General features: G+C 36.9%; 1 protein-coding gene across 2 annotated transcripts in view; it reads left to right on the forward strand.

Annotated features, from left to right (window-relative positions):
• Positions 1–5445: 5445 nt before the first annotated feature.
• The window catches only part of B3GALNT2 (beta-1,3-N-acetylgalactosaminyltransferase 2), a 36438-nt gene continuing 22022 nt past the window's right edge, over positions 5446–19861 (forward strand). Inside the window, exons 1-5 of one of the 2 annotated variants that reach the window (XM_051993561.1) lie at positions 5446–5735; positions 13984–14131; positions 15716–15816; positions 17166–17359; positions 19648–19743. In XM_051993561.1, the coding sequence (XP_051849521.1) occupies positions 5612–5735; positions 13984–14131; positions 15716–15816; positions 17166–17359; positions 19648–19743 (663 nt within the window). In that variant the 5' untranslated portion in view covers positions 5446–5611. The remainder of the gene's footprint in view (positions 5736–13983; positions 14132–15715; positions 15817–17165; positions 17360–19647; positions 19744–19861) is intronic. The other variant, XM_051993560.1, reaches the window with a different exon arrangement.

Below are 19861 nucleotides of genomic sequence, written 5' to 3' on the forward strand. Positions count from 1 at the left end.
TAGGCAGATGTGATGATAATGGCTTTTATATTGTGCTTTAAGATTTGCAAAGTAATACATATAAATGATATATTTACATAAATATACATAATTAATATTTATATTGTGCTTTAAGGTTTGCAATGATACATGTTTATTTACAAAAACAAAATGTGTATGTATGTATGTGTGTGTGTGTGTGTGTGTGTGTGTGTGTGTGTGTGTAAATATATATAAATAAATGATAATAGCTAATATTTGTATTGTACTTTAAGGCTTGCATAGTGATACATATAAATGATGTATATTTATGTTGGAATCTTTACAAACTGTTAAGTCATTAGAGTTGATAGAGACAATTTTATCTAATTTAGCATGGTTCAGTATCATTGATCTGATCTTACAAGGAGATGTTTTAACTCTAATGACTTAACAGTTTGTAAAGATTCCAACAGTCAGCCATGCTCTTTCAGTGTCAGATGTTTCTTAAATCTTCTCCTTTGTTTTGAGGTTTTTCTCTTTTTCTGTTTCTCTCTGATGGACAAGGCAAATACGGCTCATTGGCATCCATTTGATTCCTTCTCCACCTGTAGAGATACAAGCAAACCCTTTTCCCCAAGCAGTTAACGTATCTGGTCCCTTCCATTCTGGATCCACTTTCTGGATCTCTCCACATCACCTGGTGATTATCTAAAGATAGTGGAGCTGCTCGCACTGGACACTGCTCTTCTGGTGGGTTATAAAACCTGTCTGCTGGAGCCAGTGCATCTTTATCAACGATTAAAAAATTAATGGTATAGAGATTTAAATTTAGAAGTTCTCTAGGGTTACCCGTGGCTCCCCCTTTCTTTTGTTTTTGGAGGAGTGTGTTAATGTCTCTGTTTCTTCTTTCTACAATTGCCTGACCTTGAGAATTAAAGGGTATGCCAGTGGTGTGTAAAATCTTATACTGTGCACCAAAGTGTTCAAAATGTTTGGAAGTATATACAGGTCCATTATCTGTTTTTATTTCTTGTGGCACACCCATAATTGTGAATGCTTGAATGAGGAATTCAGTGACCACTTGGGCTGTCTCTTTTGGTGCTGGTATTGCAAAACTGAATCCTGAAAAAGTATCTACTACAATGTGGATAAAAGACAAACGACCAAAAGATTTATAATGGGTCACATCCATTTGCCAGATTTCACTGGGTCTCAAACCACGAGGGTTCTTCCCTGGAGAGAACGTAGGAGGCCCCACATTGGGCGCCAAAATGTGGTGTTTTTCTTCTTTAAAAATCATATAATGGTTCTCTCTGGAAGCAGGTTTCTCTGGAGGCAGCCTTAGTTTCAGTTGAAAGTAATAATCACCCAAATGCAGCCAGCATTTTATTTTCTCCTTCCAAAATAGCCTGGTTAGTTGAGGCCTATCTCTCTGCTTGGTTCTAAGAGTTCTTGTAGCTATGTCCTTTACTTCTACCTCTGGTTTCTTCAGCCTCCAGCCAGCACAAAGGTGGAATGAATCTGTCTTGCCTTTGAGAGAGGGCTTCTGGCTCTCAATCTCCCAGAGTGCTCCTCTCCAATCTAATTCAGCTGAACTCCCAACTGAGTCCACTTCTTATATATCATCTCCCAAAGGTTTACCCCTCCCCTTTGAGGGACGAATTAAGGGAGGTGTGAATTCGAATATCTCATACTAAACCTTGAAATCTCCCAAACGTGTTAACTCCAATGAGTAAAGGTGTGAACACAAGCATTGTATCAGTTACATTGAGTTAACACTAGGATTCTAATATCGCACTTGAGTTATCACCTTGTTTCAAATTGAGTTAACACTAGGATTCCAACAGCTGACAATGAGATTGTTAAAAGAACTTTTAAAATCTTCAGGAATCATTGGATTTCCTAACACAAGATGACACTGTTTTAGTTCTTGAAAAACCAGCAATAATCATTGGATTCCTTGAAATGAAAAATTGTTGATGAGACTATTGCAGTACTTCAGAGCTTACAGGAACTATTGGATTCCTTGCACATGAACTAATGAACAATGGATTCCTTTTGGACTATTTCTAGGACTTATGGACAAGTGTAAATTCTGATTGATTCATGTTATTTGTTACATTACTACTAGCCTGTGTTATATTGCTATATGCTTATGTAAATTATGTGTAATGCCTCCCATATTGATGGATTGATGTATACCATGTATATCTGTTTCACGTTCTGGCCCATATTAATGGATTTATGTGTACCTGTTTCAAGTGAGCCCCTTCAGAAATCCACTAATCTGATTTGATTTCCTATTTCCTTTGGTGTTTTCATCTCCCTTCCTGAGATGTCAGGGAGGGCATGACCACCTTCTTTTTATGGTGTTTTTACTCCTTTTTTTAGCAGTCAGGGAAAGTGTGATCACTGTTTTTTTTTTTTTTGTTTTGTTTTTTTGGGGGGGGGGGGTTCTCACCTCCTTGAGAAGTCAGGGAGGTCATGACCACCCTGAAATCTCCCAAATGTGTGAACTCCAATGAGTAAAGGTGTGAACATAAGCATTGTATCAATTAGTTCTACTTAGTACTTTGTTTCAGATTCTGGCCCAAAACATCTCCTTGTAAGATCAGATGATACTGAACCGTGCTAAATTAGATATTGTCTCTATCAACTCTAATGACTTAATAATTTGTAGAGATTCCAACATATTTACACAAAATTTGTAAATATAAATGAAAATATTTATATCGTGCTTTAAGATTTGCAAAGTGATGTATAAAATATATATTTACAAAAGTAAGTGTTATATATAAATGATAACTAATATTTATAGTGTGCTTTAAGGGTTGCAAAGTGACACATATAAATGATACTTATTTACATACATTTTATACATATAAATGATAATAGCTAATATTTATTTTGTGCTTTTAGGTTTGCAGTGATATATACATATGTATTTGTACATTTAAATAACAGATACATAAATGATAATTGCTAACATCTATATTGTATACATAAATTTTATGTAAAGATATGTAAATGATAACTAATTAAGTGCTTTACAGCTAGTAAACTGTAAAAAGCAAACAACTATTATCATCATTTAGTCAGACACTTATTATTGCCATTATGTCCAACCTTCTTTAGTCGGATGAGGAAGCCGAGGTTTTGAGAAGTTCCGAGGCTTGTATATGCGTGGCTATAGGACTGCTAAGTGTCTGAGGAAGGATTTGAACCCAGAGGATTGATACAAGAAGATATGGGCACAGGATAATTTACCTCTCAGACCTGTGGAAGAGGGAGGAATTTATGACCAAAGAAGAACTAGAGATCATTATTGACCACAAAATAGAAAATTTTGATTATATCAAATTGAAAAGTTTTTGTACAAACAAAACAAATGCAGACAAGATTAGAAGGGAAACAAACTGGGAAAACATTTTTACAATCAAAGGTTCTGATAAAGGCCTCATTTCCAAAATAGAGAATTGACTCTAATTTATAAGAAATCAAACCATTCTCCAATTGATAAATGGTCAAAAGATATGAACAGACAATTCTCAGACGAAGAAATTAAAACTATTTCTAGCCATATGAAAATATGCTCCAAATCATTATTAATCAGAGAAATGCAAATTAAGACAACTCTGAGATACCACTACATACCTGTCAGATTGGCTAGAGTGACAGGGAAAGATAATGAGGAATGTTGGAGGGGATGTGGGAAAACTGGGACACTGATACATTGTTGGTGGAATTGTGAACACATCCAGCCATTCTGGAGAGCAATTTGGAACTGTGCTCAAAAAGTTATCAAACTGTGCATACCCTTTGATCCAGCAGTGTTTCTACTGGGCTTATACCCCAAAGAGACACTAAAGAAGGGAAAGGGACCTGTATGTGCCAAAATGTTTGTGGCAGCCCTGTTTGTAGTGGCTAGAAGCTGGAAAACGAATGGATGCCCATCAATTGGAGAATGGTTGAGTAAATTATGGTATATGAACGTTATGGAATATTATTGTTCTGTAAGAAATGACCAGCAGGATGAATACAGAGAGGCTTGGAGAGACTTACATGAACCGATGCTAAGTGAAATGAGCAGAACCAGGAGATCATTATATACCTCAAAATGGTGCTATATGAGGATGGATTCTGATGGAAGTGGATCTCTTCGATAAAGAGAGCTAATTCAGTTTCAATTGATCAAAGATGGGCAGAAGCAGCTACACTCAAAGAAATAACACTGGGAAATGAATGTAAACTGCTTGCATTTTGGTTTTTCTTCCCGGGTTATTTATACCTTCTGAATCCAATTCTCCCTGTGCAACAAGAGAACTGTTCGGTTCTGCACACATATATTGTATCTAGGATATACTGCAACCTATTTAACATGTAAAGGCTTGCTTGCCATCTGGGGGAGGGGGTGGAGGGAGGGAGGGGAAAAATCGGAACAGAAGTGAGTGCAAGGGATAATGTTGTAAAAAATTACCCTGGTATGGGTTCTGTCAATAAAAAGTTACAAAAAAAAAAAAAAAAAAGAAGAAGAGGAAGAAGAAGATATGGGGGCAGAAACAGTAAGCTCTGGCAACAGGTGGATCATAAGGCACACTGAGGAGACCAGAAGCCTGAAAGGCCTTCAGTGCGGCCACTGGAGTACACAAGCCAGAAGGCCGGATGGAAGATGCGCCGTGGCTGTTAGCAGATCTAGCTCTGCCACTCTGTCCCGCTCCGGGAGAGGTTCTAAAAGTCCAGAAATCTCGTCTCCGTAATAAGACTCACAGGGCAGCCAAACGTGATGATCCACGGAGGGTTCGCAATCGCAACATCTTCTTCCGGGTTAAAAGGAAGACCTCTCTAGGGTCTCGCCGCAGGCGACCCGCAGCAACTTGGACAGCTTTTTCCATCAGCCCCCCGAGGCCCATCAGCTTTGTTTCCACCAATCTGGGGACAGCGAGCTTTGAGTACCCTACAATCTCTTCACATATCCCCGTCCGTGGGGTCCACGATTCTCAACCCCACAACCACATCATTCCCCAATCACGCATAGTTCCCCCAATTACAGAGAGCAACCGCAGAGCCCCGAAAAACCTTCCCCACCCCAGTCCGTTAGGCGGCAGCAGATTTCGTGAATGTCGCGCAAATTTCAGAATGCAGACCCGCTCTGCTCCCATGAGCTGCGAAGCGCCAGTGGCGGGGAGGAGAAGGGGCGTTTGGGAATTGTAGTTCTCAGGCTTCATTGGATAAGGGCGCGCCCCCTGCCTGGGCTCGGGGCGGAACTTCAGCTCCCGGCCGTCTGCCCAGAGTAGGAGGGGCTTGTAGGAAAAGGGGCAGGGAGTGTGAGGAAAAAATTGGGAGGAGTCATGAGGGAAGCCAGCCGAAGGGGTGGGGCCTAGGGTAGCTGAACCGCCGTTGTCGCTGCCGCCGCCGGGGGTCTGGGAAATCTTCCCCGAGAGTCCAGGAGGATTCAGTACACGCGCGAGGGGGGTCAGGCGGGCGGGTGCACGCGCGCTTGCTGTCCTGGGGGGGAGGGTGGTCGCGCGGAGGAGTCCCCTCCCCACCCGCTCTTCGTCTCCCGCCGTCCCCCCTGCCTTCCTCCGACCCCGGGACGCCGGGGAGCCCGGCGCGCGGCGGGGGCGCGAGGTGGAGCGGGCGGGGGCGGCCAATGCGAAACTGGCTGGTGCTGCTGTGCCCGTGTCTGCTCGGGGCCGCGCTGCACCTCTGGCTGCGGCTGCGCTCCCCGCCGCCCGCCTGCGCCTCCTCCTCCTCCTCCGGAGCCGGCCCTGCAGGTGAGCTTCTGGAAAGGTGAGGTGGGGCAGGGGGAGGGGCTCAGCAGGTGTGGACTAGGAGGGAGGAGCAGGCTCCGCGCCTCTCCTGCCCCCTCCCCCCCTTTCCTGACTGCTGCCCTCCTCCTAACTAGCACCAAGATTTGTAGGAGTAAGGGAGACCGCCAAACAGTCATAATAACGATGGCCAACCTTTCTGTAGCGCTTTCTCATCGGATACTAGAATGAAAACCACGTACCGGCTAAAGCTAATAAATATTTTTTCGTATACTCCACAGAAAACCTCGCCGGCTTGAGTGATCTCTTGCTCCCATTCCTTCTAGCCTTTCATGCCCCCACCCACACACACGCCTCCACTAGTGGAAGTCCTTTTGCTTGTCTTTAGGCTGGCCTGGTCCGAGTGCCCACGATCGGCCCCTCTATTTTGGGCCGTTCTAGAGTTCGATTCTCCTTAAACTCGAACTTTATCCGGATAGGATTGTTGGGGCCCATTGCAACCTTTAAAAAAAAAAAAAATCTGTCTTTGAAGAATAACTTGCTTTTAATGTTGTAGTTTTGTTTTTTGCATGCTTGCGAGAGTTGAAACAGATCCAGACTTGAAATAAGCATGGCTCTGGTGAAAGTTCTCTTTGAATTTAACTTTCTAATTCCACTGGAGTGTAAGTGAAAATATTCAAGTCATTTTTTATTTCATCGTAGCTATTTTTTGGTAAAGTATTTTTTACAAAAAAATAAGTTCTTGAGTATAAAGTTTTTGTCTCTATTGAGGCTCTTCAGGCTAACATTAACTAAAACATTTAAAAAAGAAAACTTCATCATCAGGAAAGAAAGTTGTGATTATAGGAGAACCCTTTAGGGACCAAATCTGTTATTTTATATTTAATTCTACTTGGAAATTACCTAAAAAGTAGAGTTCTGGCAACCCAAAGATTCTAAAACCAGCATAGAATATTTGGAAATCCTTAATTGTTCTCACTTTTTATTGGTAATTCTTAGTCCTTGATAGGTCTTCTTTAGTTGTTTTGATTCTCTTTCTCTAAAAGAAAAAGTACCAGCAGGTTGAAAAAAACTAATTTGTGTTGTCCTTACAATTAAGTCCTGTTCAAATAGAATTTGAAGTTTCATTGAAAAAAACAAACAAACATTTTTAAGTTTTCCTAAATTGGGCTGAGCAGTAATTTAGTGTACTTAAAGATCAATATTGTCCTGTGCATTTTGTTGGGTTCTTGATTTCCTTTATGGATTTTTTTTTCCTCCATTGGCATGATGTACTCATGATATTAGTCAGTAGGTATTTATGGAATATTCTGAGTGTAAAATGACCTTACTTTAGGTGCATGGGATGACATAAAAAAGAATAAATAAACTTTATAGTCATAACCTAAATGGTGGTGGTGTTCAGTCATGTCCAACTCTTCATGACACTGTAAAGCACATCAATACTATTCAGGAGGTTTTTTTGGCAAAGATATTGAAGTGCTTTGTCATTTCCTTCTTCAGTGGATTAAGGCAATCACTTAATTGACTTTCCTAGGGTCACACAGCTAGTAAAAGTGTGAGGCTGCATTTTATCTCAGGTCCTAACCCCAGACCCAGCATTCTGCCCACTGTACCACCTTGCTGCTCAGGAGTCATTAATTACCATAGGAGAAAATAGCCATCAAAGCTTCATAACTCCTAAAAATGATTGCTTTATATCTAATCCAATGAAGCCCCCTAGTACTAATGTAGCCCAGTATGATAGAATCATATAACCTTTGAGTTTGAAGAGTATATAAAAGTAATTTAATTCAGACTCTCACCCAAAGCTGGAGTTTCCCTACCTCCCACCCCCTTCCCCAGAATCTAAAAATGGTAATCTTGTCTTTGTGTGTAAGAAAACCCATTCTTTTGATGGACACTAGTAATAGTGAAAGACTGCTTTGTTTTTAGGTAAATCTATCTCCCTTTGATCAACTTTTAGCCCCTGTATACCTTCTTGGTACAGCATAAAACAATCATTTTATCCTTTTCCATGTGATAAATCTAAATCTATTGAAAGGCAGCTGTCCTTCCTGTGAAGGAGGAGCAGCTTTGGTTGAGGGCAGGGTTTATGCAAGCCCACCAAGCCCAGGAGAATTTAGGAGAGTTGAAGCCCCTCCTAGTGGATTAAACACCTGGGATCTTTAAGGGAGTGAGTTAAGAGGAAAGGTAGAAGATGTCAGGACCTGAAGTCCAGAAGACCCGAGTTCCTGTCCAGTCTCTTGATATTTGCCTGGATGATCCTGGGTGGGCATGTTTCTTTATCTGTAAAAAAGAAAACGGATTTGAAAGGAAGTAATTTCCTTAACATTCAAGATAAGGAGGATGTATGGTGGGCTTGCTGCTATTCTTTACCTCTGTCATATTAATTTTTACAAATCTGGTTTCTGTAAGAGAGACTGCCTCATGGAAACTGCTTCTTGCCATTTAGGTTTGTAAGAGAATATTTTGTCTGAGTTTGCCTTCCTAGATATAGCTGTTATAACATAACTAAATGATAACATGCTATGTCCTGCTTTTATTTTTGCTGTTTTTGCACTAATTGGGGGAGGAGGGAAGAAGTGATAGTGAAAAACAAATCTGAAATAATGTACATTGTGGATAGAAAGTTAATATGAGAATTGCAGTGGTTGCATTAGTATTTGTGTCTTTGGAGTTGTTTCCATGCTTTAGATGGTAGCAAATCATAATAAAGTGCTGATTGTTTAAATATATTCAAAATATGATTATTATACATAAAGGAACAAATTCACATTATTAGTTATAGTAAAAGCAACTATGACCTTTAGGTTAAGGTCAGCCTTGTGGATTTTTTCACTTGAGTTTAATGTTTCATTTTTAGATATGGAGATAAATCTGAAAGACTTAACATAGTCTTTGCACAGCTTCTGGAATAGAGTACCACGTATGTAGTTATTACCAATAAATGTTGATTTTATTTTATTTTTGAGTGTTACTGTCTTCTGTGGTATTTAAATACAGCACAGTTTTGAAAAACCAGCATATTCAGTAACTTTGTAATTAAAGTAGAACTTGTTTTATTAATTGGTCTCTACAATTGTGGATTTCTTGTTAGAAATCTCTAATGAAAATGAGGGTGTTACCATCTGTTTTGCTGCTTGGCCTGACTTGTAGCTGAAGACTTCTTTATGTGTGTCTCCCTCTTAGAATGTCAGGTCTTTGAGAGCCAGAACTGTCTTGTGTTTCTATTTGTAGCTCCCGATCTGACCACAGTGCATGTACAGAGTAAGTATTTTAAAAAGATGTTTTTTGTTTTTAAGAAATAGAGTAGGAATTAAAGTTCACCTGAAGTGTAATGGTTTTACCCTAGGGTCTTTATTTTAACTGTGTCCTTAATTTTCAATCATGTTGCTTGTAAGAAACACCTTGTTGGATTCTGCTTTCTATTCCATTTTGCTTTCTATTCCATCTTTTTTTTGGATGAGCTCATCTCATTCATGCTCATAGTTAAGACTGTTAAAGAATTATAGAGATAGAATTGGAAAGAACTTGAGCGGTCCTTAAGTCTGCTACCAGATTTTACAGCTGAGGAAACTGAGACTCAGAGATTTGCCCCAATTTTTCTTGTTATTATATGTCTAAGTTAGAGCTGAACCCCGGTCTTCTTGTTTATAAAATGCATTAGTTAGCAAAATGCCTCACTCAAATCCCTCCATGTGGCTGCTGAAGAGATTTTCCTATTAATCATGCCACTCCCTTACTCCATAAATTCCAGTGTTCCTTGGTTGCTTCTGGAATTAAATGTAACTTTTCTTGTTGTCATTTAATGCCCTCCATTATCTAGTCTTACCTTAACTTTATAGCCTTACTATTCATTACTTCCTCTGCAGCCAAATTGGTCTTCTTTTGATTTTTCACAAGATTCCATTTACCATCTCTAAGCCTTTGTACTTATTGTTCCCCCTTTTCACTTTTACCTACTGTCTCTTTTTTTAAGCTTAAGATTTGGCACAAAGATCTTTTTGTACAATAAACCTTTCTTGAATCCTACTCGGATGCTTATCTGTCAGTTTTCAGGGCAGGAAGTATGATTTTTGTCTTTGTATATCCTGTACCTAGCAGTTAGGTGACTAATAAATGTTTATTGGTTGGTTGATCCCAACAGCCCCCACCCCAAGTGAAATATTAATAATGTCTTACCATATCTATCAAATAGAAGAGGAAACAGACTTAGAGATGTTGCCAAATGTCACATAGGTGACAGATTGGACAGATCCTGGACTTGATCCCTGGAGTTCAAATTCAAGTCCAGTGAGACACTTTTAAAAGTTTTTAAAATGTGTGTTGATGCATTTTTTTAATATCAAATTCAAGATCCCTTACATACTATTCCACCCTAGAACCTTTCTAACAAAACAATTATGCTAAACTCGGTGTCTGACAACACATAAAACATTGATGTTTGTTCTACCTCCCTGGAAAAAGAAGAGAAATGCATCTGGTGTTTTTCCTTTATATCCCCTTACAATCCCAAAGACCAATGTAAAGTATTTTAAGTTTTACTCCAGTGACAGCATTCAGATTTTTCAAGAATTAAAGTGTCACTATCTTATTTCATTGAATGAGAAAATGGTACTTTAATTTTGAAAAGGAAATTGAGGTACAAAACAATAATGGTTTGCTAAGTAATGAAGCCTATAAAGCATCTGATTTCTCTTACCTCATTATATGCTTTTAGTGTTAATTGATCAATGACAATATATTAAGCATCTACTATGTACCAGGCACTTTGATGGCTATTAGAGATAAAAAGACAAAAATAAAACAGTTCCTACCCTCAAGGAAAAGAATCTTAAAGTAGGCCAGGGAAGCTATGATGAGGACTTGATCTGAGGAGGTCATCATATCCTTCCATGAAAGGAAAGGATAGGAAAGATGTAGAGGTAAAAATGACAGAATTTGGCAGCTCATTGACCATGTGGGATGAGAGAAAGTGAAGAGTCAAAGGTAATGGAGGAGGAATAGAAATAATATAAAAATAATTCCTAATAAAGCTGGGTTTTCTAGAAAAATTTCTCTTTTTTTCCAGTTGAGTTTGAGATAGGTATGGGACATTCAATTTGAAATTTCCAAAAGACATTTGAAGGTACAAACAACTAGCTAGATATATAGATTTAGAAGCAGTAATCATCAGTATGAAGTTTCTAAGTGAAAGAATATAGAACAGTAGTGTTAAACACAAATGGAAGGGGGGGAGGGGCTACTAAAATGTACAAAAGGATCCCTGTGGACTACATATTGACTTAGAAAGCCTCCATGTTAACATTATCTTTGTTCTGTGGTATTTTTATTTTATTAAGTATATTCCGATTACACTAATACATTGTTGGTGGAGTTGTGAACTGATTCAACAATTCTGAGGAGCAATTTGGAACTACACCCAATAGGGGGGAGAGGGAGGGGAGAAGAGGTAGGTGTGTGTGTATGCGTGTGTTTCTCAGTGGATTAAGGCAAACATAAGTTATATGAATTGCCCAGGGTCACACAGCTAGTGAATATCTAAGGCCACATTTGAATTCAGATTTTCTTTACTCTGGGCCTAGCACACTATCCATTGAGCAATGTAGTTGCCTCAAGTTTTTTATTAGCACCGCTAGATATCACAAACCATGAAACAAATTTGATGAGCAAACTAGGGTAAACTTGTAAAAATATAAAAACCTAACAAATAAGAAACAAAATTCAAACTTATTTACATTTTGAGTAAAACAAAGACATTAACAATAATACCAACCTTTTGCTCTGACTTCTTATCCAGCTGTGTATTTTACCATATTATGTTATGATAAATTTCTTTTTATTCTTCATATTTGTAATTTTTTACAGTCCATTTTACATTGGCTTGTTTCAGTGCCTTATGATGGTATAAATGACCTTGAGTACCCAAAGCCAAGGTTTAAGTATAGTCCCAGGAACAGATGCAGTCTATATCCATTGTCTAAAGACCTAAGTATAGAGAGGTTCTTTATCAGACTGGCCATAGAACTGCCAAAGGCTATATGTATGCTGTTTGAGGGGTTTTAGTCAGCATCAATTAAAGGAAATGCCCATACCATCAAAAATCAGAGATCCTTGAAGTACAATACAGTGATAATTCATTGTGCTGATAATGTTTTTTTTTTTTTTTTTTTTAATTTTCCAGTTTTTGGACATAAGGGTTTTTTCTGGTTTTTCTACTATTACATATAAAGCAACTACAATATGTTTGACTAGAAATGTCTTTTAATAGTAACATTAGGAGATATACCTATTAAGATAGTGGTTCTTAACCCTAGACCCTGTTAACTTAAAAAAAAAATTTTTTTTTTTGATATTGGTTTTTTTTTTCAATAAAACTGGTTTCCCTTGTAATTCTATGTTTTATTTTATGCAAAAAAATTAAGAATCCTTTTTAGTGGGACCATATCAAAGTGTTTCCCTTCATGTTCCTAGTATGAACCTAGCCTACCAGCTCTTCCCAAAATATATTGCTCCTTGTCCTACCCCAGTTCTTTTGTTCCTCTTTTCTCAAAAGCACTCTCCCCTTATCTCTGCCTCTTAATTCAAGTGCAACTTCCTGCACAAAACCCTTCCTCTTAATTCTCCTCCCCAATAGTTGTGTTCTTAACATTACTTTATATTTAACATTATTTTAGTAATTTATCATTACTAAACAGGATGTCCAGCACACATTAAGTACTTAATAAGTGGTGTTGAATTTTTAAAATCAGTAATAAGGACCCACATCACCAAGTATCTACTAGACGTTTCAAATTAGATGTTCATCTAGGCGTATTAAACTTAGTATGTGCTGCAGGATGTGGTTAGTAGAAAAAGAGAAAGATAAGTGCTTGTGATCAGAGAATTTCCAAAGTTCTGGATGTTGAAGATGGGGTAGTTCTATGAGATGGCAAGGGTAAGCTGATTAAGATGTCTCTGTATTAGTTTCCAACCCCTGAAATAGAATGGAGAAGGAAAGTGGAGTTGAGGTTGAAGGATTGAAAAGATCAAGTTGCTAAAATACTGTCAACTTGAAATTGAAGTCTCTGAATATCATAGCAAGGGATAGGAAGAAAAAAATTGATTATGAGTTAGGTACTGAATTCCCTGGGAGGGAGGGGGCAGTTGGAAAGTGTCCTATAAGACAAATCAGTGATAGCAGTGGTGCTGGGAAGAGGAATCATACAAATAATTCTCTTAAAAGTAAAGGTGAAATGTTGATAGGCTGTAATCAGGAAGCAGCAATGGGGAACAAGAAATATGTCCAACCCCATTCTGGCTGGTGAGTGGGGACAGGGAGTGGGAGAAAGTCTGGACAACTGGAGAAGTTTGCAAGGGATAGGATTTCTTTGTTGTAGCCAAGTTTCTGTAAAAGAAAAAGTGGCTGAAAAGTGTTGGTAGGTAAAATAGATGGGGGTGGGAGAGGACTTATGGATGATAGTGCAGGGACTGGTTTGAATATGGTGGAATATAGCTAGCTGATGGTACCTTGACTTTGAGTACGACTGGGGAGGAGTATAAGTATAGATAGATTCAGAAGGAGGTGGATTGCTATTCATGAGCTCTCTAGCTGCACTAAATTCAAAAAGGATTGGCCCTTAATCTTTGTCAAAATATAGAATCTTGATGAATGTGTACCTCTGGGATATAGCTCCTTTAAGTTTCCCTGCTTCTGAGGAAATACTAGGGAACCTGCTATTAGAGCCTTGCCTGTTTGAGTTTTTGTGCTTATTGCTAAAGTTTCTAAAACTGGTTGGCAGAAGAGAAGACAAGGAAAGCCCTATTTTTTAAAAAAAATTTTTCCTCATTCCTTTTAGCTAGGTCTTCAGGTCTTCTTTAGCTAGGTCTTCTATGCAAATTTAAACTGATTTGTAAACTGTAAAATGAAGCTCTAAGACATTTACCAAAAGGGCTGGTTTTCCTTTCCTACTCTTTGAGTTTGTTAGATAAGGAATTTGTTGACTCTAAAATTACCTAATCTTAAAAGGCTATAAAATTATTGAGAAATGCTGACCTTTTCAAGCAGAAAATCCAAGGAGACAAATGATAGTTGATTTGCCTCCCTAAATCTTGGTTTAAAGAATTTAAAATATTGAAATATATTTTTTAAATATTTAAATTTTTAAAATATTTTTAAGATACTTGAAAAAAATATTTAAAATACAATATTTGGTACTGTGGTTGTTGTTGATGCATAGGATGTGTCTAAATCATTATCACTTATTTCCAGATCAGCTGACTTTATTTCCTCAGTGGAAATCAAAACATTATGATGTGGTAGTTGGTGTACTGTCAGCTCGAAATAATCATCAACTACGAACTGTGATCAGGAATACATGGTTGAAGCACTTGAAACAGCATCCAGAATTAAGTCAACGGTAAGCTGTTTCACAGTTAGTTCTTGGGATATATAGAAACATAGTTTATCCTGAGCATTTATTTTGAAAATTAATATACAGGCTGTATCAATATAGGAGAAATTATATCTGGCTTACAGTTATGGCCAAGAAATAAATTTAACCAAATTATTTTTAGTCATAATATGATGGGAGGAAGAGTATTTTATTGAATTTTTTTTTTAAATTTTAGGTAATCACTATTTTAATCTTATCGGAGCACTTCTTACATACCACAGCCTTAGAATGAAAAAATACATGTAGCTGTGCCAAAAACTTTTTCTGACTAACTCCACAGAAGTGACTATTTTTAAAAATCAGAGTACGCATGAAATGAAGTTTTGTGGAAATTTTAAAGTCACAAATGAGACAAAATATTTGTATATTCTATTTCTTACACTGAGTTTTGGTAAACTGCCTTGTCTTTTGGTTTTTAGATAGAATACATACAGGCTAACAAAAACCCAGTACTCTTTTTTTTCTCTTGTTAACTGACTTTTTCAGATGATTGTAGGGGTCAGTGGAAGGGATATCTATATAAGGAGAGGTTTATAGCAGTGGGAACACTACTTTCTGCCTTTCTGGCAGGCATTGAACCAGAGCTCTTTGGGGCTGGGTAATTTAAAGAGCCAAATTGGTCCAAGTTAATTTTATGGTCACCAATAATTAGTACTAAGAAATACAGATTTTGAATCTTTATTTCCAACTGTTTTCATTCTTAGAAAGCATTTACTAAAGGTTCTTTTATGTCTTCATCCCAAAAGAATAGTATATCTGTTATCTTTCACATAATATGTGAACAAATTTTGAACATTAGTTACTAGAAAAGAATTTTTTAATCGAAAAGCATTTTATCTTTTAACAATTTGTCTTGTCATACTTTAACTTTAATAATCTTAATAGCTTGTTTTTGAAAGTGATTGGATATCCCTATGATCCTAGGGAGAATTATTCTACAGTTCTTCCTACAATTATGTTGCCTTTATAGTTGTATTTGAGAAAGAGCATATAACATGGATAAGTCATATGGGACTGATGTCTATAACAGAAATTTAAAATCATTAATGATTTCTATTTATACTCGCATCCTCCAAACTGATTGTTAAAGAGATTCTGCCTTAATTGACCATCGGCAAAAAGAAAAAAAAAAAACTATCTGTGTTTTTACAAAATATGTCTGAATTTCAGAAGTCTTATATTTCATATTGGAAAGTCGTGCTTAGATATCACTTTGATGTAGACCTTTATAAAATCAATTGTAATTTTAATGATACAAGTATAAACAGTCATAATTTAGGAATTGTCTATTATTGGTGTGGGCTTTTAGTGGTGGCCAAATGTAGAATGCGTTTTTCAATTGTAATGTAAGACTAGAAATGGGCTTGTTTCATTTAGTATTTTTTGTTTGGTTCTTTTCTTTAGCATGGAGGTAAAGTGAAGCTAGAAAGTTAATTTTCATTAGTACTTATGACTAAAAAGAACAAATGTTGAAATAGGCATAGGAGGAAGCTGCATGTTCAAAATGGAATATTATTAATTGATGTTAATACCAGCAAATCTCTTCAGTGTACTTGTGAAGTTCATAATAGGTGCTCGTGGCTGCAATGTGCCTGTGGAAGACCGCGAAGACCCTTACTCCTGTAAACTGCTGAACATCACTAATCCCAGTGAGTTCTATTTATATGTTAGCATTTATAGTTATATTTCTGATTGTCCTCTTTGGATTTTTCTCTCTTTTCTGTCCTAGGATGACTGGCAATCACAATACTTAGATTATTAATTAAGAGTTACTGACTTTGGCTATATGAAGTTTTTCTTGACAAATTAAATCTCCCTCTTCTATTTAAATCAAACCTCCTTCCATTTCTGACAGATGGGGAGTCTATCAGCAGGTGTAAAATTTCAGAAGGACATGATTTTTCTTTTCTTTTATGTTATCAGATAGAAAATTAAATATATCATCAAGTATATGCAAATTTTTCTTTCATCTATAAAAGAAAAGAAAGTTAAATGCTTATGTTTACTGAGTTTTGAACTCTTTGTAAGTCATTTTTATCACATATTGTTAATCAAATTGCATTCTCTAGAAATATTTCAAATTAATTACAGAATCAGTTTTGTAATGTGTGACTTTCTCAGGAATCCATCAGTTTAAGCTGCCGTAACACAGACAAGTAAAATTAAAACCACAAACAGAAATCTACAGCATAGTGCAGCGAAGAGCTTGAAAGTACTTTGAAAACATTCTTTTTAATTTTCAATAAACTTCCATGGTCATAATGAAAAGTTTTGAGCAGTTCTTGGCTGGGGTTAGGGAAGATGGGGTTATTTCATCTTTGTGGAATTTTGAAATGCCATTTAGGAAAATTTGAAAATTCCTTTCTAAAGATACACATTTTATTTATTGTAAAGCTTTCGTGAACCAAGCTGAACCAAATTAAAATGTAATTGAGTGAGATACATTTAACAAAATAAAAATACCATAGATAATATTAATATGTACTTTTCTAAGTCAATGTGCAGTCTTCAGGGATCTGCTTTGGTGGCTCCATTCCTATTTGAGTTGGACATCACCAATTTAGGCAATTGAACTTTGTTTTTTTATATTTTACATATGCTGCATTCAGTCTCTATTAATAGTCAACAAATTTTTGTCAAAACATTTCAGATATACTTCATTTTCCTAAAATCTGTATTTTTTTGAAGCTTTGTTTTTTGTTTTTGCTATTTGGGGGAAGAGAAAGAAACCTAACAGTTAATTGGTTTATTTTTATAAGCAGTTATTTGATTTAGTTTGGCAACCCAACTCATAGCAAAAATGTATAGAGGTGTAAGTTGTTATTTGTTTTGTCATGTAGCATTTGTTTCTGACTTCTCATTCTTACTGTGTGTCACAGTTATTACAGTGTCCTCATTTGTAATAATAATACCTTTGCTCTATCTACTTCTTAAGGTTATTGTGAAGAAAGTGCTTTATAAAATTGTATATACATGGGAATTGTTATTATTTCCTTAGTTTTAAATCAGGAAATCGAGGCCTTCACTCTGCCTGAAGGAACTGCATCAGGATTCTCTGAGGATCAAGTTGTCAGTGTGAGCTTTCGAGTTCTCTACCCAATTGTCATTACTAGTCTTGGAGTCTTCTATGATGCTGGCAATGTGGGTTTCCAGAGGAATATTACTGTCAAGGTGTATCAAGCAGAACAAGAGGTATTGCTCTGTTGCACAAAGTGTTTTCCCCAGCCCTCTTCTCTGATCCCTTAATTTCTTACCCATTTTGTCAGTATTAAATTTGTTTTCCCCAGAAAAGGTCTCTTTGTGGCTCAGAAACTTGATTTACCTTATTATTTAATACAATGGTATTGAGACACGATAATGTCTATGACTAGTTATATATTTTATATTATACTATATGTTGTATCAGGTCAGGTACTGTCTGATACAGTTGTATCAGGTACTGTCAGTTGTATTTGGGGGAACCCAATTTAACCAAAGATATATCTAAATGAAAGTAGTAAAGAATTGTGGTAAAATTGTATTGCACTCATATGTATTAGTGTGTATGTGAAATTGTCCTTATTTTTCAAATAGAATGCCACAGTAAGAAAAATAAGGACAATGAGTCTCTATAGGTTTCCTAATTATTGTGGTACAATTTAGTTATGATTTAGTGTACAATAGAAAATAGTGCAAGACCAACTTTTTAAAGCTGTTTTACTCTACTTCCATAGCCAGTGGCCACCATTATAATTTTTAATTACAATTGATTTTAATGTTTTCATTAATGCTTAGATATATTGTCATAAATAGTTATTGTCTTTTTAAAAAATCTACTAGCAAAGAGTATGATATAGATCCAATCAACATGTATTTCAGGTACTTGGGAAAATTTCTGCTGATTTAGAGAGTTGAGTTTTTCCATAGTGTGTTTCATTTGAAGGATTTGATTTGTTCTGCTTAGCAGAGCCCTCCTAAAGTGGAATGAGCTTTCCTCCTTGGGGTCTTCAAGCAATGTATAACTCTTCCCATCCTTGGTAACTTTTCAGGTGTGTTGTAGAAAGGATTCTTGTTTAGCTAGGGGTTGAACTACTTGGCCTCTGACCTGTTCTTTCCTAGTTTTTATTTTCGTCAGCTAAACATGTAATTCAGTTTTGCTTCTAAAAGATAGGCATGTAGTAAGAGAAATAGAATAAAGAGCCATCTTGGTGAAATTTAAAAAAAAAGAGTTCCACTGTTCTGATCGCTGTATTCACAGAGCTCCTCCACTGGCATGGATGTATTTGGCCACAATCTGGTATTATTGCTGTGAAAAGAACCTCATCAAGTTAATAGCCAATTAGCATATAATTCCATCTGTTATGCTTCAGTTACATTTCTTCTCTCTGGGAAATCCTTTAAGTGACATAAGAGTTGTACTACTTAGTAAGCCACCGTACTTAATCTAGAAATTAGGACCTGCTGTGACTTGCCAACATCAGCTACTTAATTGTCTGGATAGTAAATGAAGATGTGCCTAGCTCATTATTCTGAATGAGGATACCACCAGCAGGGATGCCCAATTCATAAGTACAGTGCTTTGACCATGTTATTGATTTGACCTCTAGCTACCCGCTTTACATGATCTTATATATAGCTGGTGACAGGTTCATTGTTGATGTTCTAAAGTAATTTCTAGCTTAAGTCAGTACTGGCACATATTCAAAAGCCCCACACAAAACTATATTCAGACCTACTACTTCCTCCCACCAAGGTTACAGAACCTTTTTTGCCTGTAAATCAGTGCTGTTCACACCTGCGTCATTGAAAAAGCAAAAGCATGTTCCTGCACCATTTGTAAAAGCTGTTATTTAACAGAAAAAAATGCTAACAAAAACTGTAATTTTGGAAACCTTGTGTCCTTTTAATAGTTTTAATGAGATGTTCCCTCATAAATCAGTGTGTAATGTCAAGCATGTAAATACATTCTTTTGGCTAAAACAGATGGGTGAACATTCAAAGAAAAAAGATTGCTGATTTAATCTAATCTAATGAGGATTTTTACATATCCCTTTTGCCATTTTTATATCCCCTTGGCTTGGTTTATGCCTCGCCTTCTTTCTCTTAATGTAGGGTATCCCTTTCATGTTATGCTTTCATTTAACAATACCTTACATATCTACCTGCTTTGGGGTACAATTTTATTTTCTAAATTAGAGTGACTTATTTTAGTTTGAATACTAAATGACATCGTTGGTGTAGTGATGGGAAAATACAAGAAGATTCAATGTCATAATCTGATGATAGGAGGAAGAGGAAAAGAGAGGGATCTGGGGTTGGTAAAAACGAATATCGATTAAACCAAATAGGATATCAATATTCCTAATGATTTCAAGAGAGGGAGGTGTCTTTTGTATTATATATGCATGATAATGTAGTTAACAAGATATGAAGTGACTTTCTCCCCTGACTTTTAATGATTCTATTATCACTTTTTTTTTCCTGACTCTCTCTACCCACAGGAAGCTCTCCTTAGTGCTCGTTTCAGTCCCCCCAGCTGTGGAGTACAAGTCAACAGATTGTGGTACAAACCAGTGGAGCAGTTCATCTTGCCAGAGGTATGGGGTAGAAGTACTAGTGGTGTACTTGGGCCGGGAGGAGGTGATGTTGCTGCTTACTGATCCAAGTTGGGATCAGGAAAGAGGTCTTACTGATTAAATCTTTACCAGACTTCTT

The sequence above is a fragment of the Antechinus flavipes genome, chromosome 4 (assembly GCF_016432865.1).
Source record: "Antechinus flavipes isolate AdamAnt ecotype Samford, QLD, Australia chromosome 4, AdamAnt_v2, whole genome shotgun sequence".
Classification (NCBI taxonomy): domain Eukaryota; kingdom Metazoa; phylum Chordata; class Mammalia; order Dasyuromorphia; family Dasyuridae; genus Antechinus; species Antechinus flavipes.